The sequence below is a fragment of the Coturnix japonica genome, unplaced genomic scaffold (assembly GCF_054131305.1).
Source record: "Coturnix japonica strain WE unplaced genomic scaffold, WE-NBRP24 Scf047, whole genome shotgun sequence".
Taxonomy (NCBI): Eukaryota; Metazoa; Chordata; class Aves; order Galliformes; family Phasianidae; genus Coturnix; species Coturnix japonica.
Genome location: NW_028188950.1, coordinates 831,716 through 854,869, shown reverse-complemented (window position 1 = coordinate 854,869; position 23,154 = coordinate 831,716). Strand labels below are relative to the sequence as shown.

Below are 23,154 nucleotides of genomic sequence, written 5' to 3'. Positions count from 1 at the left end.
ATGCGCTGGTAGGATCTCATCTGATAAACTGCATATAGTTTGGATTACACATATTCAATATAGACTAATTCAGATTGCCATCTTTTCTTGGCTCACTAACACCCAAGATCATAGAATCATAGAATGATCACAGAATCATAGAGTGGCCTGAGTAGAAAAGGACCTCAAAGATCATCTAGTTTCAAACCCCCTCCAAGGGGTCACCAACCACCAGACCAGGCTGCCCAGATCCACATCACACTGGAGAATCATTCAGTTTCCAGATTATTTTAAGGAAAAGATTTTAATCCATCATATTTTCTGAAAACTAAGAATTGATCCTGCTCAAGGAAACAGAAGAGAAAAACATCACCCACAGGCTGCAGATATTTACCTCGACTTCTCTACATGCCATCCCCAGTGTGCTTTTCAACTCACCTTGCACAGTGACCCTGGCTTTTGTTATGGAGTCCTCTGTCTCACAGGGGTACTCCCCACTGTCCTTGGCAGTAGAGTCATGGATGATCAGAATGGCCACACTTCCCTCCTGCTGCAAGTCGTACTTCTGGCTTTTTCTGATTGCTTTGCCATCCTTGTACCACCTGATGTTCAAATCCGGTTTTGACAGCTCACAGCTCAGGCTGATGTCCTGCCCTGCTGCTGCTGTCTTATCCTCCAGCTGTTTTGAAACCTCAGTAGGTTTTCCTGGAAGAAAACATTGCTTTTTGAGTAACATACACTTAGGGTAGGATGCCTCTCTCAAAATACACGCATCTACATGCTGGAGATAAGTTAGAGAGGCACTTGCAACAGAGGCCATCCTACAGCCAGCAGTAATCTGCAAAGTACAGACAATAGAATTCCAGGCAGCATTTATTTTCTCTTAAATCTACCCAATTGAGGATGATGAACCATGTCTGAAAACTGCCTCTCTCTTCTCTCCACTCATCACACTGGGAGCCTCAGATGATGCTCTCAGATGCACATGTTCTAGATAGGAATTTGTTGTACAGCTAGATGATGTGAAGGCCATCCCTTCAGCTTATACTTAGAGGATTTTTGCTCCCTCAGTTCCCTCAACAGATCATTCCTGATTTACTGTTAATGGAACAAGCTGTAGTGAGATGACCATTGCCAACACTACCCCAGTGCTTTGGGTAGTTCTCACATTTGTGTAAAATGTTTCCTCCTTTTACTTATTTTTAAGAGAAATTCTCAGTGCTTCAAGGTTCAAGTAGAAGGTTGCTATTCACTTTAACCATATTATGAGTTAGCTCTCACGACAATCTTATCAGAAGACAGTTGAAGGAATCAGACCCCAGAATCTCTCCCATCTCATTACCTTTCACAGACAGAGAGGCTTTGGAGGTTAGACCACGGGCAGTAAAAACGACTTCCTCAGTGTCAGTAGGAGTCACACTTTTGATAATGAGAGTATATTTCCGACTCACGTTAGAAGCTTTAAATCGCCCACCACTTTCCACTCTGCTTCCAGTCAGTGTCCAGTTGAACTCATCAATGCTTTCATGGGAGAGAATGCATTCAAAAGTACAATCTTCTCCCTCCTGGATTTCAGTGTTTTTCAGCCGTTTGGTAATGCCAATATTCAGCTCTGGAAGATAAGAGATAGGTTAGTATGAGGTTTATATGGAGAAAAGGCATTTGTGACATATGTGAGTAGCAGTACTGGTGTTTTAACTCAGGATTTGCAGAACATGGCTGTGTTCCTTACTGATGTATTCTCTAAGACATTCTCCACTCAGAATTACCAGAAAGCTATAAAAAAAAGAGACGTGAATCTCTTGTCTTTGCTCTGGAAGAACTACAAGGCGAGCAGCTCAGTCCATGGAGCAGAATGAAGATTCAATGAGCTACAGAGGGAAAAACCTAACAGAGAGGACAACTCTAAGATGCTGCGTGAGAAAAAGGGTTTTGCCTATGACAAGAAATTAACTGTTTCTATTAGCTCATTTGTTACCATCCTACCCCTACTGGTGTTCAAACCATTTCTCCATTTTAGGGATGTTTAGAAAGGAAATATTTCCAGGACATTCTTGATGTGTTTGGTGATTTCCATGGCAAAATGAGATACATTTACATCAAAAGCAATGGGAATTTTCCAGACATCACTGCACTAAATTGCAGTAATACACTTCTATTGTAGAAACTATTAAGGCTCAAGGGGGAATAGGTGTAAGACATAGTGACCACACTGAATGTGCTTTCAGCACTCCTTTACTTTCCACAGTACTTACCCTGAATGCCGACCTTTGACTTGGCAACATCAGTGCCAATATCACAGGTATAGAAACCTGCATCTGACATCTCGAGGTCATGGATAAGGGGACATAGGGTCTTCCCAGACTGTACCAGTTCATACTTGTTGCCAGAAGGGAGCACAACACCGTCCTTTTTCCACACTGGTTTGACCTTCTCTTTATAGAGACTTCGCATTCCAATTTAATCACACCCCGCTCCTCACCAAAAACATCATCCAAGGACTTCATGAAGACAGCAGGGTTCTCTGCAATTAAACAGGCAAAACAGAACAACATGATACAGAAGATCAGACATTTCCAGTTGCTTTCAGATTTTTAAAGAGGGATAAATAAATCTTCACCACTACTGACGACACCAAGATAGAACCTAAAGCGGTTTCATGTCTGTTGACTGAATACGCTTTATGGAATTCTGAACTAATCAGTAGGAGAATACAGGGAACAGGAGGGACAGCCTGCATTGCTTTGGGTGGGACTGATATCATATGAAGTAATTGGGATGCAGCTCTTCTAAAGCTGGAGAGCTGGCATTGCCCTCACATGGAGCAGAGCTCATACAGCAGGCCACAGGATTAAGAGGAACACTTTTGATTTTCCTGTATTATTGACTACTCTTATCTGTCTTCTATTTCACACATCAGATTTTTATACTGGGGAAAAAACTTCCACCAAATGCAAAAGTAAGGAGAAAGAGGAAATCCTTCAAACTCTGAGCGCATAGAGTAAAAGAGCTTAATTGCAGGGGAGAGCAGATTAGAATCACAGTATCCTTAGAATTGGAAGAGACCCTTAAAGGCCATCTAGCCCAGCTCCCCTGCAATAAAAAGGGACATTCACAGCTAGATCAGGTTGCTCACAGCCTGGTCATTAGTCATCCCAGAGGCAAAACACACACTGAATGATCTCTCCCTGCAGTCATAAATCCTTAATTCCATAAATCACTGGAAGAAAGCCCATCATGACTTTGGTGGCTATCTGAGCCCCAGAGAGGTGAGCTTTAGAAGCAGGACTGCTGCACAATAGAATGAACTGGAGCTCCTTAGCATCTCTTACATCCAGGAGGGGTGTGATCAGACCCACCTATCACCTTCAGGTGCGCTTTCTGACACCCTGTCTGACTTCACTGTCACTGTGCCAGCATCCTCAGGCTTAACCTGCTTCATTGTCATTGTGCAGCAATTGCCAGTGTTCTTGATGTCATTGTAATTGTTGGTGTAAAGGAGGTTGCCATTCAGGAACCATTCCACGTCCTCGTCATCATAAGACAGCTCGCAGGAGAAGACAGCAGAGCTTTCTTCTTCAATTTCCACATCCTGCAGGTGCTTCGTTACTTCTACATTGCAGGCTGTGGGGAAACAAGGTGAACTGTTACCACTGTTACTATAAATCATACTGGGATGTGGTAGAATGGTTGGACTAGATGATCTTTGTGTAATCTTCTCAGTGAAGACTATACATTTATAAAGTTAGCAGGAGAGAACGGCAGAAATCAACCTCAAGACGAGAAGTCTGAGGTGAAATAGGACATGGAAGAGGCCACCCTCCCTGCTCATATCTTCAGCTGTCAGCGTGGCCTCAGTCTCTGCAATTCCTGCCTTGCACTTGTACACACCAGCATCATCGGGCTTCAGCTTCAGAATCTTGAGCTCTGCTGAATGCTTATTCCTCTTGATCTTGTACTTCTCAGAGGGCTTGATGAGTGTGTGGCCCTTGAACCATTTCACAACCTTTGGAGAAGGCCTGAAGTCACAGGACAGGATGACAGAATGACATTCCAAAGCTGTCTTGTCCTCCAACTTCCTGGTGATTTGTATATGGTAATCTGCAAAGCAGGGGTGGAAGAGAAGAAAGGATGAGGACAATTGGAAGAAGAGGAAAGTCTCTTGCGTGTATTCCATTCCTAATAATGTCAAGTTCACAATGGTTTTTTGAACCACTCCAAAGATAAAACAAACGATTGTCTATAGGGAATGCCATTGACTACATTTCTATAAAGTAATACTGTATATTATCTACCAAATGCAAGGTCCAGCTCTTGTTCTGTGCTTATTAAATTGCTCCCAGTTGAGGCTTTTATTCAAATAAGAGTGAGTTGAAAATATAACAAGTACTTTAGGGTGTGAATGGAGACTCTTACGCTGGGGACAACAGCAGATAAAAAACCTGGAAGTTTCTTTCAGGTGAAATCAATGACAAACTGCATCAAATTTAGGTGCTACCAAACTTAACCTTGTCTAGTTCAGAAATACAATTAATTTCACCTGATTTGACTTCTTTGGTATAGCCAAGGACAAAACCTCAGCTCTGCAGATCTGAATAGTAAGCACATCACAGCTATTCAAACAGATCTTTTACTGAGATGCAGCTGTCTCATTTAGTGTCCAACGACTTTGAACTGGAAATGGAGCAGACCCTCCAGACACACACACAATATTTCAAAGACCCCAGTGAAGGAAGGCTGTACGTTAATTAATTCTTCATCTTCATGATATAAACCAAGCCAGGATATGTTACCTCTGACAAGCAGATTGGCTGTGGATTTTGATTTGCCAATTGAGAACTGAATGGTGCTTGTCATATCAGTGGTGGTTTTCGGTATGGTCAGATGGTGCCTTCTTGCTGCATAATCAAGTTTCTGCCAGCCTGTAAGACTTCCCCACGTAGATACCACTTGGGAGGTTTCACAGAAGGAATGGATATCTCGCATTCAAACTTGGCTTTTTCAGGCTCAGTCACATCCTCATCACACAGCTCCTTTATTAGACTAATGGATTGCTCTTTAAGAAGGATGGAACAAGAGAAAGCAGAGATGTAGAAGGAATGTAAAAAACCCTTACATTATCACCCTACTTACTCACATCAGCATAACTGCACATGAACACTACACCTATCAGCTCAAAATGCCTTTAAAACATCATTAAAAAATAATATGAAGAAAGGAATGTTGTTAAGAAGTCACATGAACACTACACCTATCAGCTCAAAATGCCTTAAAACATCATTAAATAATATTCTAAAGAAAGGAATGTTGTTAAGAAGTCAGACAATAAGACTGACAACCTGAAGAGAGTCCAGATCTTCTGATTCCCAGTCCAACATCCAAATCAAACCATGACCTTCCCATCCCAATATCAAACTCCTCGCATTACGAAATGGAAAAGAGGTTCAATGAAACACAGACATTGATAATTACTTTGGTTAAATACAGCAACTTAGCTCTGAACAACAAGTTTTCACCTAGTAAAGGTCTCTGTAGCTCAAATGTAATGACTCTACTTAGGAGAAATTCATTTTCCAGGATGTTCTTGCCCTTATAATGGTAACAGTGGCAAAGCTGGGGACTGAACTCTTGAGTAGTGTGCTAACTCAAATGTCTCCCTTTTCTTTATCACACTTAACATCATATATATACCCTAATATTGCATATATTAAAAAAACAAAACAAAACCAAAACCCTGTGTTCTTTTCAAACAGACAGAGAAAATGAAGAAAAAGTCAAGCTATGTTTTTTATCCCTCAACGTTCAAACACAAATCTGAAGTTTAAAAGTAGAAAATCAAACTCGTAAGAAAATAATCTGTTCTACTTAGCAAAAGTAAAACCCAAAAGACTAGCTGGATATTTTGTGGGCAGAAAGGTAGGTAGGTAGGAGTTTTTATTTCTGTCAAAGGTCCTGGTGGCGTTCAACTTTTTTGACATTCTTGCAAATGATGTTAGCTGGTCCGTGCCACTTGTTCCACCCTAACCTCAGTCCCAAAAAAAAAGGGGAACTCCCTTCTGAACCTTCTTCACTTCATTTCAGATGTCCTTTCTGCTTCATCTCCAACCCACCCCCCACTCAGGAGAAAGATCTCCCTCTTACACCCTACCATCTTGCCGCATTCTGAAGTTGTCATCAGCCTTCAGCTTGTTGTCATCTTTGTACCACTGGGTCTGAACCTCATCGTGTGAAATCTCACAGACAAAAGATGCACTCCCATATTCATTCACTTCCACATCTTCCAGTGGTTTAACAATCTTGATATCTCCAGCTGTGAAATACTAGAGATATATTTGTCAGGGTATTTCCAGAACTGAGTGCAGCATCTTTTCCTTACACATATTTGCTTGGAAAATAAGTAGGATTATGTTTTATTCTAAACCATCATCCATTCCTGAGTCATTTCTCTCTTCAACACAGTCAATGCATTATTGCCCTTGAACTTAAAGATAGACTTACTAGCTACAATGGAGCTCCCTGCAAACAGTTTTCATGGAAACCAGAATCTCATTTATTCTAAAACCTTTCAAGCAAAATTAATTATAGAAAAACAATAGAACTGACTGAATCTTTAAGGTCATTTTGTTCCAGTCCCCCTGCTATAGGCAGGGACACCTCCCTCCACACCAACTCTTCTCCTCAGGGTCAAGGCTTCTCTCAAATCATTCTCCTCTAAGCCTGTGCCTGTGCTTGGGATTGCCCTGACCCAGGTGCAGGGCCTTGTACTTGGCCACACTCAAGTTCATGAGGCTGCCAAGGGCCCACCTCTCCAGCCTGTCCAGGTCCCTCTGAGTAGCATCCCTTCCCTCTAGCACATCAACAGCACCGCTCAGCTTGGTGTCATCTGCAAACTTGCTGAGGCTGCATTTGATTCCACTCTCCATGTTGCCTACAAAAATATTAAATAACACTGGTCCCAACACCACCCTCCACCTGGACACTGAGCTATTGACTGCTGCTCTCTGAGTGTGACCATCCAGACAGTTCCCTATCCTGCAACTGGTCCATCCATCAAAACCATTTTTCTCCAGTTTGGTGACCAGGATGTCATGCAGGACGGGATCAAATGCTCTGCACAAGTCCAAGTAGATGATGTCAGTTGCTCTCCCATTATCCACTGATGCTGTTACTCCATCATGAAAGGCCACCAAGTTTGTCAGGCATGGCTTGACCTTGAGGAAGCCATATTGGTTACCACCAATCTCCTCATCTTTATTTTCCAAACTATGCCAAGGAGAACTAGACAGAACTCTACAATGTCGTGTCACTACAAACCTGTCTGAACCATTGGCTTCTCTGCATGCTCATCACTAGTCTCTCCTTAGCTTGTGTGCCCACAATGTATGGGGAATGTCAGCCACAAATCTTACCTAGGGGACATCTTTGCTTCAAAGTCCCTTGAACATCACACAATCCCTTTTAACTCTCTAGGTCTGCACTTATTTATGTCAGAATCAGACCATATTTCTGTGCTGCTATTTCCCTTTCCTTCTGAAGGGCCTGGATACAACTTGGATTAACCTCAGGAGCAGAGTTCCTGCATAAAACAGCCAGTACTGAAACAGCAACCCAGCCTGGTTGCAGACTGAGAGAGAAAATGAGAGTTCACCGCCTGTGAATAATGAGACTTCTCTTATTTCCCTGGGAAGTAATGCACACTTTTTTACTTTGACAGAGCTCCTTCCCATCCTAGAAGGGAAAATATCAAGTCAAATCTACATTAGTCCTTCCATCTCTGCACTGGGCAAAGGCAGCCTTCAGATCAATGCTTAATTCACCCAATTCCCTAGAATTAATGGAACTGTACTTACTGGAACATATGCTGAAGCTTAAGCACAGTGCAGTGTTTTCAACATGTAGGAATGGCTATAGAACACGCATATATTCTGGCTGACATATGAGAGCTTAATGCACTGCAGAGGACTGTTAACAAGCCCGTTTGGACATCACCTTGAATAAATGACGTTATCCCCAAGTAAGGGAAGGAACAACTGAGCACCAGGGAGGTACACAAAGGGCCAGAGCAAATTCTCACACTGTCAGGTGCAAAGAAAACTCAGATTTCACCCTAAAACCCAGTTCACAACAAGGCTACAAAATCCTGGCTGAGAATTTCTGAATGCTCACCAGTTGTTTCCAGCTCGAAGGTCATCTTCTGGCCAGCAGCATGGCAGATGTATTCTCCAGCATCTTTCTTCTCCAGCTGCTCCACAACCAGACGCCGTGTTTTGCCCACAGATTCCATTCTGAACTTTCTGGAGGAGGCAAGCAGTCTTCCATCCTTGAACCATTTTACTCCAGTTGGATCCTGTGCTACTTCACAGCTGAGGGAGGCACTTGCTGCCAGGGCAGCACTCACCTCTTTCTGCACCTGCTCCTGGTTTATAAACACAGGTTTTGGCTCTGAGGGAAGAAAAGAAAAACAGAAGGACTGAAATGAGACCATCTTGCAGGTTTGTATGTACAGGTTGGAACAGGTTTAGGTTACCACTTGTGCCCAAACTAATAGCCTTCATAGAGAATATCAGCTCTTCTGTTGAAACAAAGTGTCAAATCTAGGCAAGAAAGAACCTAGGAACTGAAGGAACCAAGAGGGTCCTTGAACACCAGTCCCATGGTTGCAAGTCACTATGCAAACATATTTAACCCAAAAGAACATCTGACCTGCAGGCAACCAAAACCTGAGTTCCTTTTGCTTAAGACCCACTGTGAAACATCAAAACACATAAACATGTGATAGTCAAACCACTGGCTGCCTTTTCATGACCCAGAACAGTACTCCTGGCTTCCTGAACAGACTCCTCATGGCCTCTACCATTGCCACAACTGTGACTGTCAAAGGCACAAAGGAAATATGCTCACCAACGCAGTCCTTTCTTCTTTGTGTGTGATTTGCAGATATCTATCTTACTTTGAGCTCTGGCAATAGTCAGCTCTACCAGGTCTCTTACTGTGAGTAGCAGACTCACCTATCCAGATGCAGCCTCCAATATAAAGGCATAGTAAAAAGTCAGTGTACTACTAGGAGAAGTTCCTGCTTCTCCTGCCACGAAAGGCTGCACGTAGAACATGCACTCCAGCCTCACTGCATATACTTATCTTAGTCAAATGTTTCGGTGAACAAGAATTACAGTTTGGGATCTCAGGCACTGGAGAGATTTGAATAATATCTTGAATATTGCTTCCACTGTACATATATCAGTAATTATTATTCTACAGACAGACTGAAACAGGTCTTTGTGCCATACTAAATCCAAATACTTGCTACAAACCCAGGCAATCAAGTATAGGGGAAAAACCTCAGCACAGACTACTGCAACTGGATCACTGTATAATAGAAACTAGATTTTACTTTACTGTTCTCTGCTGTATTTCATACAACACCTGTCTTACCTGTGACACGAATCTTGAAGGTGAGTTTCTGGCCAGCAGCCTCGCAGCTGTACTCCCCTGCATCTTTCTTCTCCACCTGGCTCACCACCAGCCGACGCTGTTTGCCCTCTGACTCCACCTTGAACTTCTTGCTCGAGGTGATCAGTTTCCCCTCCTTGTACCACTTCACCTCCATCTTCTCCTGGGCCACCTCGCAGCTCAGCGTGGCATTTTCTGTTGGTGCAGCCTTCACCTCCTTCTGCACCTTCTCCTTGTTGATAAAAGCATCTTCTGCTTCTGGAATTGAAGGCAAATGGGCACATTTAAGACATGAATCTTTTCTACACAGCCTTCCCCAAATGCCCAAATTAGTCTTTGGACTGTACCGTTGAGGACAGCTTTCCCACTCACATTTCCTGACAGTGCTATGAACTGAATGCCAACATCTGAACTATATCAATTGCCAGTGAAGAACTTCCTCCCTGCCAGACCAAAACAGCTTAGATAGCCCTAAACTTGTTTTCATTTCCACCAGTATCATGTTCCAAAATCTTCAAAAATTAAAAAACACCCCTTTCCCCACTGTCCAGCAGCACACCAGCATACGCAGTCATTGAAAAGTCTGTTTCATACAAGGGGACAGGCATTAAATTGTCCAAACAAGCTGACAGTTGTAAGTTGCTTTGCCAGCAAAAGCCAGGTGAGGGGTCAAGGTTAAATTCTGTTTGTGATTAAGTCATAGTGAGGAAATGTATTTTTCTCACCTACTTATTTCTGAAAATAATTCTAATATCTCCTGAGTTTTCAGAGGCAGTAATAAAATGGTTTCCCCTATGGAATCATAGAACGGTTTGGGTATAGAAGGAAGCTTTAAAGATCATCCAGTCCAACCTCTTGCCGTGGTCAGGGACATCATTCACTAAATGAGGCTGCCCAGGGTCCCCATCCAGCCTGCCCTTGGACACTACAATGATGAGTCACCCACAACCTGCACTGGACAATCTGTTCCAGTGTATCACCACCCTCATCATAAAGAACTTTTCTCATGTCCAAACTGAGTCTACCCTCTTCACTTTTGAAACCATTGCCCCTTCTTATGTTGCTACAGACCCTGGTAAAAAGCCTTTTTCCACTTTCTTATCAGACTCTCTTCATAAATAGAACGCCTGTCTTCCTCCATTTTGGAATGAAAAGCACCAGCTTGAAGCCTTTCTATTTTTAAGCATTTCTTTTGTACCTGCTATAGAGAAGAAAACAAAAGACAATATGGGAAAACCTTTTTAGTTGCAGGTTTCTTTAATTTAATAGAAACCACCAATGCCGCCTTCTAGCACTGTGACCAAATGCTGTCTCTGAGACTATTTAGGAAGAAGCATTTGCAGGGGTGTGCTTGTGCCCTGAAGATATCTTTAATATTCTTTAATTTCCCCTGTAATTATTGACTTCTCATTTTGCTATCATTGCATCTACTTGAGATCCCCAGGGAAATTCCCAAATTATTTCCAGCCTGTCTTAAGCTGAGGCTACCCAAGTCCTCTGTGTTCATAGCTTCAGAAGGCAAACAGGAATGTACACAAATTAAACAGAATTTAAGCACCGTCTACATCACTGAATGCTGGGGTTAAATGTGTCAAACCACTTAACTTTCCCCTCCTTCTTTGTTGGGGGGTTCAATACAGTCGAAACAATTTCTCTCATCTGTGACATGAATCTTGAAGGTGAGTTTCTGGCCAGCAGCCTCGCAGCTGTACTCCCCTGCATCTTTCTTCTCCACCTGGCTCACCACCAGCCGACGCTGTTTGCCCTCTGACTCCACCTTGAACTTCTTGCTCGAGGTGATCAGTTTCCCCTCCTTGTACCACTTCACCTCCGTCTTCTCCTGGGCCACCTCGCAGCTCAGCGTGGCATTTTCTGTTGGTGCAGCCTTCACCTCCTTCTGCACCTTCTGCTTGTTGATAAAGGCATCCTCTGCTTCTGGAATTGAACTGGAAAACATTGGGTAAAATATACATTAGATATGAGCAACTTGTGACTAGAAGACATTAAAAGTTGCTTCTATGTTGTATTGGACCATTTCCTGGAGCAACTCTGCTTCACAGTGTTTATCACACATTATAATGCATCCTCAGCACAGTCCCTATGGTCATCCCATCCCTCTGGGTAGTCTTTACTATCAGCTTGGACTCCTAATTTTCAGATTTCTTCTAATGAAGACAATGACAGATCTTCATCTGTCTGTCTTTTTGATATTGCTCCACTCTGCACTGGATATCAGCCAAGTACAGCTCAATTATGAAGACCTCAAAATCAGGAAACCATAGAAATTTAAGAGCAGAAACCATCTTTTGACTCTACCCTTTGGTAATGATATAGCCCTTAATATGGTGAATATTTGGCCTACATTAGATTTTGTAGCTCAGTTTTATGCATAAAGCATGGTTTTGTACTCTCAGCAACCCCTGATTCTTCAGAGAACTGGCTGAGGTCATCTCCTCTTAATACCTAACACATATAGAAGAAAGTGTTTAAAGCCCACCTTACCCTTTGTGTCAACAAATGGAGTTAGCATCAGAGAGATAGCAAGTGTAATTAGTTAGGCATACACACTTCAGTTAAGGTGATTCAGTTAATCACTTTGCTAAGTGGGAACGATTGATACATTGAATCTTTTATTGATTACTTTAATGACTGTTTTATCTGGTTCTCCTTTTACCAACAACTGGTTGCTGAGAGCGTTCATGCTAGTTCCTATTTGAGGAGTGGGAGAACAGATAAACCCTAAATAAATGGGCTTCCATTTCTATTCCATGGTTTGCCCTACAAAAGGCTGTAGAAGTGCAGAATATTTCTGACGCACTTACATCATGGACTTCTCTAGTGCTAGCCAGCTTCTAATTACAGCTCAATTTTGAATAAGCTTCCTATGCTTGTTTGGGTCCCAGGAAAGATCCCACAGACCTGATGCTGATACCAAGACAGAGGCTCCAAGCATGAATGCAGGACTAGCAGGTGTGAGGGGGATTGACATTGCCTTTTATTTGCAGTGGAGACATGGAAGACCACTCATTCAGATCATTCATGCAAGCATATCCAGGCATACCCAGCTCAGGTGACCGGGAAGGCTCCTGCTCCCCAGCAGTCATGGCAAACCCTTCCATGACCTGTCCCCTATCTCCTTCCTCCCCGCTGTAACTCTGTGAAGCCTTCTGCTGCCATCCCTTTCCCTTCCTTCATGACTTTCTCCTCTGCATGCTGTCTGAATTCTGAGTGGCAGCAGCTGCCCAGGAGGGTAAGTTCAGCTCAAGTTCCTGTGCTGCTGACCGTTGCAGTACGTGCAATCCCAGGATTCACACCACAGCTCTACCACCAGCACTGCAGTCCACTGAAGGCGAGGGAGCAGGGCAGCAAGCCAATGCAAGAATGCAGTTGACACACTCTACATTTGATCTCCCTGCTTGTACTGACTGTAGAAGCATCATTCTCTCCGCCCATCTTCAACAGCCCCTGTTTTGACTGATGATTTTCAGAGAAGGTTCAAGTTGGATGTTAAGAAAAACTTCTTCTGAAGAGGAATGGTGATGTGGTGGCACAGCTTTGCAGGGAGGTGGTGGGGTCACCATCCCTGGAAGTGTTCAATAACCATGGAGATGTGGCACTGAGGGACGTGGGCAGTGTGCATGGTGGGATGGGTTGAGGCTGGATGTGGGGATCTTTGTGGTCTTTTCCAACCACAATGATTTGATGAAGATCAGAAGGGTTGCTTATTAGCAAGACAACAAACATGGCCTAGACCAACCAGGTGATGCAAAACTTCTCACAAATGCAATGGAGCTTTGGCCCACTTCAAATAAGGATTTCAGCATGCACCACAAATACTGAGATAATGAGATGGCAGAATCAGCCCTTTTTACTCTTGTTTTCTATAGGCTTCCAAGGTGTGCAGCACTTGTTTCTTTTAAGCAAGAAGGTCTAATCTGCGTCCCATAATGCTCAACACTGAGCACCTAACATTCAACATGTCCTTAAAATGGGATTGTTCTGTGCTACCAGTGGAACCCTGGGGTAGAGGAACCCTGAAAAGCTTTCTGAGTGCAATGGTAAGAGGAGAAATTAAGACTCAGAAAGCCATTGCACTTTGGGAGAAGCTAGTAAGATGAGGATTTCTGTAGTGAAAGAGCCAACCACTCCAAGAGTACTCATAATCCCTCCTGACTTTCACACCACATCATTTTGCAGTGAGGGCTGGACTTGCACGTCATGTTACGGTGGTACACATGAGAAACGGTAGCTAAGCAAGCACTCTCCACGTATGGCAGAGGAGGAGGTATTACATTACCCTGTGCAGCCATGAGCTCATCCGGTCTGAAAGAGAACAGAAAACCTTTGGTTTCTGAGGCAAACAGCTAATAATAGCCCTCAGCTAGCAAAATTCAAGTGTAAAAGCACTACATTTCTGGGTTTTCTCCCTACACCTCTGCAATAAGACGTGGGCTGGCTTTGGCTGCTGAGGATTAACTTGGTTGATTCCAGCTGTTGCCATAGTCTTTCTGTCAACGTTCATGTTTCATTTGCTCTGACAGATACCTCCCAAATCTACCCTTTCTGTAAACCACTATTTGCTGAAACTGCCAGTTTCCTGAGCCAAAAGCATGAGCGACACAACTCACGGAACAGATCCAAAGGCCCCAGAATCACATCCACGTGGTGTGGGAATAGTAAGAGCTGATGGTTTAGAGTCTACACCACAGGCAGCAGCAAAACTGTCTACTACAGGAGCAGAGATATATTGCACACCAGGGACTGAAGGAGCAGAATGCCCCAAGATGGAGAGAGCAAAGACTGTGACCTTTACAAGGGAACAGAACGCAAGCTATGCCCTGCAAGGACACCAGGTCTGTGTGAGCAGAAAGGCAGTAGACTCCCAGTACAGTTGCTCCTCCACATAGCTGATCAAATGCCAAACCTTGACCAGGATTAAGCTCCAATGTGTTCACTGCCATAAGAAAGAAGAGGAGAAAACAGATTCCCTGTCCTGATCAGCTCAGAATACAAGACAAGAACTGTAAAGTTAACAGAGAACAAGTTGACTTATGAGCAAAAACCAGTAGAGTGCAGCTACAAATAAAACAGAAGACAAACCCTCGTCATCAGCCAGCTCACTAATGGTCACTCCGAATGCAGCTGATGTGCCCATGGCTATCTGGAGTCTAAGTTAAAATTTACCGGATCTTGTGCAAAATATACTGACACCAGAGCAATCTCTACTGCAGCTGGAGTGAGAGATCTACCTCCGTGCTAAACTCTCAGACTAATGAGAAATGTACAATTAGAAAGGTATCAATGGATTCATGACTGGTCATTACATTTACAGAACATGGAACGAATGGTCGTCAACATGGGATTCAACAAACCAAAGGCAAGTGCAATGCCTCTGACTAAAAGTTCTTACTTTTACCAACAACCAAACCTTCTCAGTGCAGCCACAGTAGAGATCTGTAACTACTACTGTTGAAATATCAACTGGCAGAGCAGTGTTGCACATTGTACAAATCACAGTTGGACATCCATGGACAGCTGATGATAAAAGTAGTCCTAGGGGAAGAGCTGGATGAAACACTGTTAAAAACAAATAATCATTTTAGCTGCATGTTTGTAAGCATTTATTTTCATCCTCCCCAAAACAGTTTCATGTCAGAATAAAGAGGACACGTTCACACAGACGTTTCCACAGCCAGACTATGGAATAATCAAAGAATATCAACCAAAATGTGTTTCCTACCAGTTACATGAATCTTGAAGGTGAGTTTCTGGCCAGCAGCCTCGCAGCTGTACTCCCCTGCATCTTTCTTCTCCACCTGGCTCACCACCAGCCGACGCTGTTTGCCCTCTGACTCCACCTTGAACTTCTTGCTCGAGGTGATCAGTTTCCCCTCCTTGTACCACTTCACCTCCGTCTTCTCCTGGGCCACCTCGCAGCTCAGCGTGGCATTTTGAGTCAGTACAGCCTTCACCTCCTTTTGTACCTTGTCCTTGTTTGTAAACACGTCTTCTTTCTCTGCAGGGACATCACAACAGTCACACCATTTTGCTGTAGTCTGCTGCAGAGCTAAGTCCAGTTCCCCGTTTTCACTATACTTGCCCTTCACATTGAGCATTGTGATGCCTCATTAAGACAGGAAAATACTTTCCCCTCTATTTTGCCTTGGGAAATTATAGGCATATCAGTTCATATCATATCATATCATATCCTATCATATCACATCATATCATATCAGAAAGCTAAACATTTCGCACTCTGATAGCAGATTTGGACATGAGATTTAGAACACCTGCATGCACTGCTGAACCTCCTCCCTTCTCTTTTTTTCTTCTGATGTCTCTCTACATTTCCAGTAAATCGGAAGGGAACGGCCCTCTAGAACAGGTTGCCCAAGGAGACTGTGGATGCTCCATCCCTGCAGGCATTCAAGGCCAGGCTGGATGTGGTTCTGGGAGCCTGGGCTGCTGCTTGGCAACCCTGCACATAGGAAGAAGGGGGTTGGAACTGGATGAGCACCGTGGGGCTTTGCAACCCAGGCCATTTATGAGTCTGATTAGTGGCATTTTCCACCTAATTGTGTCATTCAAATTTTGTAACCAGATCTCTTCAAACACCTCCCCTTTTCTCACTCCTTGCATGCCTGGTGTGCTCTTGCACTGTAACCCTGCAGACACCAGCTGACTACAAGAGCTGCACAAGTTACCCTCCTTGCCTATGGTTTGTTGCAGTAATTCATTCCTGGATGGAAAAGCACATGTAGAAAAGTGTTGCTATGACACTAGATGACAAAGAAAGTCCTATAGCCAAAGTGTTTTGCACCAGAGAGGCTGTAAGTTGATCCTCCAAATGAAAGACACACAAAATGAAGCGTTCCTTTATCTCTGGGTTTCCAAGCATTTTCTCACCTCTGACTTTCACTTGGAATGTTGGTTTGTCATCTTTTGTTTCACAGCTGTAGCTCCCTTGGTCTTTCAGGGTCACATTTTTGACCATGAGCTTGCGGTGCGTCCCCTGGGAGATGATGGTTGTCCTCTGGTCCTGCTTCACCTCTGTTTGATCTTTTTTCCATACGACAGCTCCGCTTGCAGCTGACACCTCACACACCAGCTCCAGGTCTTCAGAAGGACTGACTGATATTTCTGGAGTCGTTTTGGGCTTGTTGACAAAATTAATGGCTTCATCTGAAGAAAAAAAGAGAAAGTGGTTTACATCCTGACTCAGGCTTATTCAGCACAGCATTAACATACAGTTAGAACAGATTGTAATGTCTCTGCTCATTACATCTGGGGGATCGAGTTTCACCTCTGGAGGTACTCACATACAAACGTGTGCTTGATTCTCCTGTGTAAGGAAAGAGTAAGTTCTATGCAGACAGTTCTTATTTCTTCTAATCAATTCTGTATTCTGCACATGTTCTTCTGAAGCTAAAATGAATGTAGCTAAGTAACGTGTTTTCAATACATGAACAAACCTATTCAACACCTTGTCTCTAAGCTACCAAGCAGCGTTTGATGAGCACATCAGTATTTCATGCCCTTCATTCCATCCACACAGAACCTGCCTGAGGAGCAAGCTGATGCCTGTCAGCTACAGGCAGACCTAGCTTAGTATTGCATTTCTTAGAGCAACAACTGTTGCTTTCAGTCACTGCATATACCAAGGCCAATTGCTATGCCAGGCACATTTATGGCATCAGTGAACAAATAATTCGTTAAAAATTGTAATAGACAGGAGCCATGTATTCTTTTAAAACTAGGTGACCAAAGAAGAACAGTCCCTCTAGAGTCAAGCTGTTAAGAACTAATAGCATCAATCAATATCACATAGATAGATTACAGCGAAAGGCTTTCAGTAGAGCTTCAGTTCATAAATGAAAACTGGGTTATGGAAAATAGGCTCAAGATAGAAACCAGAAAACAGATCTTAACACCAGGTTCTGTGAATGCAGTCAGCTGAATTTCACAGATCTTGAATTTCAATGACAATTTCTTGTGTTATTTTACCTTCCAGCTCCACCCTGAACAGGAACATGTCAGTGACAAGCATTACTCCTCCAGGCTTGACCTGACAGTGTTTTACTTGCACTATGAGCTAATGGCTGTGCTTACAGCACCTCAGGGAGACACCTCAGAGATCACAACGTCCTTCAGGTACAGCAGGAGACACTCAACTCTCCAAATGTGGAGTTTAATTTGTCAAAAGAGGAGACAGGATTCCCATGCTAAGAACTTAGGAACATTTCAGTCATAGGTTTAAAGATGATGTAAGTGCTGAGGCAATTCATGAACTAGAAGAATGAAGCCCAGATGTCAGGGCTCAAGTCGTGACTCCAGCCCGAGCTGGAGCTAAGGCTGTCCTGAATTCATCACAACACAGTTACATGATTTGCTTATACTGTGGATTTGCATAGGGACAACAGGAAGTTCAGAATTGCTTCAATAGAGATATGCAAACTTTGTCCTAAATACTGGAAACCCACAGGGTTGGACAAATCAAATGAATTAAGTCTGAAGTGCTTTACATGGATTGGGATCCCATGTTTGCCTCACAAACTTACCTGAGACTTTCCAATCAAAAATCAGAGTGTCATCTCCAATTGTGTAGATGTATGTTCCCTCGTCTACTTTCGTTACAACTGAAGCCACAAGCTTATGCAGTTTCCCTTTATCTTCCATTGTGAATTTCTTACTGGTCGTGATTTCTTTGCCATTTTTGTACCACTTCACCATGACATTGGCTTCAGAGGTCTCAGAAACAAATTCAGCTTGCTTTGCAGCAACGGCCCTGATTACTCCTCCAGTTGTCTCTTTGATTACGAAGTTTGCCACTGCTGAAACAAAATATGGACACACAAAATATGTATGATGGTAAAGAACTGCAGGGACATTGGTGACCATGAGGCATTCATTTATCATAAGATCAAACGTGCACGTTTAGTCCTAGTTCTAATTGCTGGATTCTAATTCAGATGCTGGCAAATTGGCAGCTTTTATAAACCACGTACCAGATTACCTTATCTCCACAAGTTGAAAGACATACACTGGACAGGGGACAGAGCCAAAGGAAGAAGCCCAAGGCTTCAAGAAAATGTCTAAAATAGGAAAACTGAGGAAAGAATTGGAACAAGCAAACTAGAAGGAAATCAATGGAGGGGGTATCTATTACTGCACTGTAACCCCCTGGCAAACAAATCGAGCCTAAAAGATGGAGATATCACTTAGGACTGAAAAGATAAACAGAATTCCTTTATGGAAATTAATTGGAGCGCAAAAGTTAGATGATAAAACTGGCCCCTATTAACACACAGTGGAATAATTGACTTAAAAGATTCATGTGCATACACTACTCTAGGGCTTTGTTGTTTCTCCATGGACCAACAAGGGTGACAAGCCAGCAGAATATGATGAAGAGCCTCATGCAAACTCAGTGTAAAAAAAAAAAAGGCAATTGTTGCTGGGAAGAAGGTGCATTTGCATTTGTGTCATCTGCAGAGGGTACTGCAGAAATGGAAAGTCTTCCACTGGAGCAAACAAAGGGCTCTCATTTATTGCAATCAAGGCCATGCGTGTGGATCTCAGAGATCAGACCTACACCCAGCAGCAAAACAGAGACCTGCGTGGGAAAGTTCAGTTTCTCTCTCCATCTGTGTCAGAAAAAGCCCACCATGGAATGACAGCTAAGTAAACATCCCTGTGACTCTTCACAGGTCTCTTCTACGTTTGGGATCACTGCTACAAAAAGAGCTGTTGACATCATCTCTCGTGGCCACCCTGAGAGAAGAGCAGGAAGGCTGGGATGCTCTTTTTCCTATCTTTCCCTTGACTGCCTCTATATCTTAGGGACGAATCACAGGACAGAACACAGAAATCAAATGGCTCTACAAAGCAGATTGGCCAGTTCAAGTCAAAACAGCCACTGAAAACACCCCAGATGCTGTCTGACAACAGCTGGACTGTTGGGGAGTCAGGTGAATGCAGTCTGCTGGCCCTGGGCAAAAGGAGGACAGCCCAGACTGTCACATACCTTTCACTGAAAGCTGATAGAGCATTTTATACCCCTCACAGATGCACTGACAACTTCCAGCATCATCCATTGAGACGCTGTGAATTTTCAGGGTGTGTTTCTTCCCCACAATGTGCAGTTCATATTTTTCACTGGCCTTGAGCTCCTTCTCATCCTTCATCCACTCCACAGTAGCACCTGTGTCTGAAAGCTCAGCCTGCAGTTTGGCTTCCTCACGCAGCCAAGCGCAGATCTTTTCTACATCTTTGCTCTTATTGGTAAATCTCACTGCAGCAACTGTCAGGAGCAAAGGCCTCGTTATTTCAATTGATATCAGGCTAACGTGGTCAATGTTTGCTGCAAGATCTCTGAAAAAGTATCACCTTCTGTTCCTGCACTCATCATTGTGTCAGTGCTGATCAATTCAAGATATTTCATTTGGTCTTCTTGCCGGATTTACTAAGTAAAAATCAACCAAACATCTCCTTCTACTGATTAATAATGCTCTAAACATGCTTCTGCAGAGGTTTCCACCCAATGACAAACAGCTCCTCCCATCATGAATGTTTATTTGTTCTATTTGGTCACGCAAATCTGATTGATAGAGATAATATTGGAATGATTGCTCCCCTACTTCTAAACTATTCCAGTGCAATCAGAAAGGCTGTCTGAACCTGGAGCTGAAAGTACTGCTCTATGGTGATGCAGTGGTAAACCTGGTGACTGAATGCACTGGCCAAGAGCTGTGAACTGCAGACATTCATCAGCTGGCATGAAGCAATCTGGTTCAGATACCAAGCAGCTGGGTAGATTGGCTTACCCTACACTCAGTGCTATCATGTTTAGGTCATTACCAGGACTCACGTCAGTCCATGTGATGCAATTTCAGGTATTTGGTACAGTCAGTGAATACCTACAGCCCCACTTCTAATCATCAGATCACAGCAACTATGCCTTGACTGTAAGAGGGAAGGAGAAGGATCAAAGCAAATACCTCTCACTCTCATCTTGCTGCTGACATCAACATTTTTGGCAACAAATTTCACTTCTGCTCCATCATCGTTCTTGGTGACGTTCTTTATCATTAGGCTGTGAGTAGTTTGGGTTCTCTTGATGATGCAGGTCTCGCTTTCCTGTAAGACTTTACCATTGAGGCATCAAGTGCCGCAACACGTTGTTGTAAGGTCAATAGTAAACATGGCATCCCCTCCAGGTACAGCTTCACCAGTTGTTAGGGGGGATTTCACAGCCAGGACTGGGTCTGAGGAAGAACAACGTTTGTCTTAATGCTCTTTAGATGCAAGTCTGGTATCTCATTTAGAGATGGAAGATTAAATCATAGGGACATTTCTACTTCTCCCTTTGCATGAGTGCTGGAAGAAGCACTTCTATGCTTAAGATCTGCTACAGAAAGTTCTGCCTCTTGCACATGTGACATATCAAAAGATAAGGATATTCATCTCTCTGTCACAGAAACATAACTCGTATCACTTTAGTGGTATCTGGAGGTTGATAGGAGATAGGAGAACTGGGAATAAAGGAAAGACTTTGGTGTGTTAATGCACTACTGTCCTTAAAGTCAAAGGAAACATCTTTAGGGAACCAACACAGCTGCTCAGCACACACTGACCCATTTCCATTGGGGTTTTTGTGCTTACCAAGGTGCACGCTCCCTGGGAATTCCAGAGACGGGCTCTGTCCATGCGCATTGACTGCAGACACTCGGAACTGATCATCAGCCTCTTCAGACAGATTGCTCACCGTGAACTCTGGGACAGGGACGTGAGACTCGTGGCACCTCACCCAGGTGAAGCCAGTTAGTTTATTGGGTTCCACAATGTAGCCATTGATTGGAATGGGGCGGTGCATCTTCAGAGGGGACCATGCCAGCGTCACTGAGGTTTCTGTTTTATTTTTCACCACGGGGTCAACTGGGGGCTGGGTGGGAGTTTTTCTGGGAGATGAACAGAAATAAATACAGAAATATTAGCATAAGGTCATTTAGGCTGGAAAAGACCTTCAAGATAAGCAGACTCAACTTGCAGCATGACCTACTGAGTCCCACCATTATCTACTGTGCTTCCTGAGGACATACATGACAAGCTTATCCCTGCAGGTATTTGCATAGTGAATATATTCACCCTCTGGTTGCTTTGGAACATTTTAGAGGTTAAAATCCCATCAGACTTTTTCACTGTGTGCAGCCACTGATACAGGCAGGAGGCTGGGAATTACCTGATGGGCTCTAGTTACAGACTACTGACACAGTAAAGGATTGATTTCATTTCATTTTGGCCATCAGAAAGTTTGGTGGCTGGTTTAAGTCACCCATCTAGACTCCAATTATAATCATATGGAGAACAGCACATTTAGAAGAACTCATCTCATCTTAATAAACCTGAATGAAATCACAGAATCATAGGATCACGGGAGGGCTTGGGTTGGAATAAATCTTCAAGATCATTAAGTGCTAGATGCCAAAGGTCCCACTAACATAGCATGAAGCCGAAAGCTAGACGCTGGAATCAGATCTCCTGACCTTATCATCAGAAACTGAGATGTCATATTTTGCTCAGAGGTGCCTGCTTGTAGGAGGGACAGCTTCCGAGCTTTTTCTGCTCCAGGAACCAGCTCCAGCTTCAGAATTTAAACAGCAGTCAGAAATTAAACTGAGCTTTGTCACCTCCATCAAATAGAAGGAGTGGTAGGGCGGTACAGCTTTCCAAATAACTTAGAAACTGTCACAACAATCAGATGCCTACCTTTTCTTTCTGAACTTGTTAATACATAGAGCTTAATAGCATCAGAATGCCCCAAGCACTTCAGACAACAGGACAGCTGTAAACCCTTCTTTAAGGATTCCTTTGTTTAACCACTGAGTAACTGTAATTCAGTGGTGCTGGTGGGAGAATGGAAGTCCTAATCTTCCCAGATGGTGAATAGAGTTGATGTTCACATGCAGACTGGTGCTGCAGCAGAGCCAGAAACCACTCATTTGGGACACAGAGCACCAAGAAAATAACAGGAATAGCTTCATAAAATCAGGCAGCTTCACCCAAATTTCATGTCAGGTCCATTATTCTTCCTATTTTCAGGAAGAAAGGTTTTCCCTTTTTCTTGTAGTTTTCGTTTCATGCAAGCAGCTTTGTAGCTTACAAATTGTTTTCTAATCACCTCCTGGTGTGGACAAATCACACAGGTTTGACTCCATGTTTTACATAGTTAGCATTTTATATTTGTTCCAGTATGGAACTGTACAGTCATAGAATGGCCTGGGTTGAAAAGGATCTCAAAGATCATCCAGTTCCAACCCCCTGCTATGTGCAGGGTCGCCAACCACCAGACCAGGCTGCCCAGAGCCACATCCAGCCTTTCCTCACAGGAGAGCTGCTCCAGCCCTCTGATCATCACAGTGGCCCTCCTCTGGACCCACCCCAACAGCTCCACATCCTTCCCCGGCCTGGACACAGTGCTGCAAATGGGGCCTCACAAGAGCTGAGCAGGAGGGGACAATCCCCCTCTGCCCCCCCACAGCCCCACACCCCCCTGTCCTCCCCGCACTCCCCATCAGCCCATCCCACCTCAGTGCTGCCTCTGTCTCTTCTCTCCTCTCCCCATCCCAGCGCCGGCCTCCCCCGGCCTCCCATTGGGCAGCGGCAGCTCCGCCGGCTCCGATTGGCTGAGCCGCAGTGCGCGGGAGTGGCCATTGTGGGGGGGGCAGA

General features: G+C 43.7%; 4 protein-coding genes across 4 annotated transcripts; all 4 read right to left on the bottom strand.

The window, feature by feature from the left end:
• Positions 1–1,321: 1,321 nt before the first annotated feature.
• Positions 1,322–4,198, bottom strand: LOC146752293 (obscurin-like). Its single transcript, XM_085532060.1, has 3 exons — positions 3,339–4,198; positions 2,235–2,503; positions 1,322–1,591 (listed from the first exon to the last, which is right to left on the bottom strand). The coding sequence occupies exons 1-2, from the start codon at positions 3,647–3,649 to the stop codon at positions 2,470–2,472; spliced, it is 345 nt and encodes a 114-aa protein (XP_085388186.1). The 5' UTR covers positions 3,650–4,198; the 3' UTR covers positions 1,322–1,591; positions 2,235–2,469.
• Positions 4,199–4,773: 575 nt separating this feature from the next.
• LOC146752292 (obscurin-like protein 1) lies at positions 4,774–8,297 on the bottom strand. The gene is made up of 2 exons (XM_085532061.1): positions 8,146–8,297; positions 4,774–5,035 (listed from the first exon to the last, which is right to left on the bottom strand). The coding sequence occupies exons 1-2, from the start codon at positions 8,261–8,263 to the stop codon at positions 4,860–4,862; spliced, it is 294 nt and encodes a 97-aa protein (XP_085388187.1). The 5' UTR covers positions 8,264–8,297; the 3' UTR covers positions 4,774–4,859.
• Positions 8,298–10,696: 2,399 nt separating this feature from the next.
• On the bottom strand, positions 10,697–11,751 carry LOC146752291 (obscurin-like protein 1). Its single transcript, XM_085532059.1, has one exon. It carries the CDS (start codon positions 11,384–11,386, stop codon positions 11,030–11,032), a length of 357 nt encoding a protein of 118 aa, XP_085388185.1. The 5' UTR covers positions 11,387–11,751; the 3' UTR covers positions 10,697–11,029.
• Positions 11,752–15,137: 3,386 nt separating this feature from the next.
• On the bottom strand, positions 15,138–16,708 carry LOC146752290 (obscurin-like protein 1). The gene is made up of 3 exons (XM_085532046.1): positions 16,678–16,708; positions 16,336–16,611; positions 15,138–15,445 (listed from the first exon to the last, which is right to left on the bottom strand). Exons 1-3 carry the CDS (start codon positions 16,706–16,708, stop codon positions 15,138–15,140), a joined length of 615 nt encoding a protein of 204 aa, XP_085388172.1.
• Positions 16,709–23,154: the final 6,446 nt, after the last annotated feature.

Bases quoted from the DNA above. Each gene is read 5' to 3' on its own strand.
- LOC146752290 (XM_085532046.1), bottom strand. From the start codon at position 16,708: ATGAGCAGAGACATTACAATCTGTTCTAACT. The intron at 16,612-16,677 runs GTATGTTAATGC...TTTTTTCTTCAG, and splicing joins CATTACAATCTGTTCTAACT to ATGAAGCCATTAATTTTGTC. The intron at 15,446-16,335 runs GTGAGAAAATGC...ATGTCCCTGCAG, and splicing joins ATTCCAAGTGAAAGTCAGAG to AGAAAGAAGACGTGTTTACA.
- LOC146752293 (XM_085532060.1), bottom strand. From the start codon at position 3,649: ATGATTTATAGTAACAGTGGTAACAGTTCACCTTGTTTCCCCACAGCC. The intron at 2,504-3,338 runs GTGGGTCTGATC...GTTTAATTGCAG, and splicing joins AGCGCACCTGAAGGTGATAG to AGAACCCTGCTGTCTTCATG.
- LOC146752291 (XM_085532059.1), bottom strand. From the start codon at position 11,386: ATGTTTTCCAGTTCAATTCCAGAAGCAGAGGATGCCTTTATCAACAAG.
- LOC146752292 (XM_085532061.1), bottom strand. From the start codon at position 8,263: ATGGAATCTGTGGGCAAAACACGGCGTCTGGTTGTGGAGCAGCTGGAG. The intron at 5,036-8,145 runs GTGAGCATTCAG...TCCTTCTTAAAG, and splicing joins CTTCGAGCTGGAAACAACTG to AGCAATCCATTAGTCTAATA.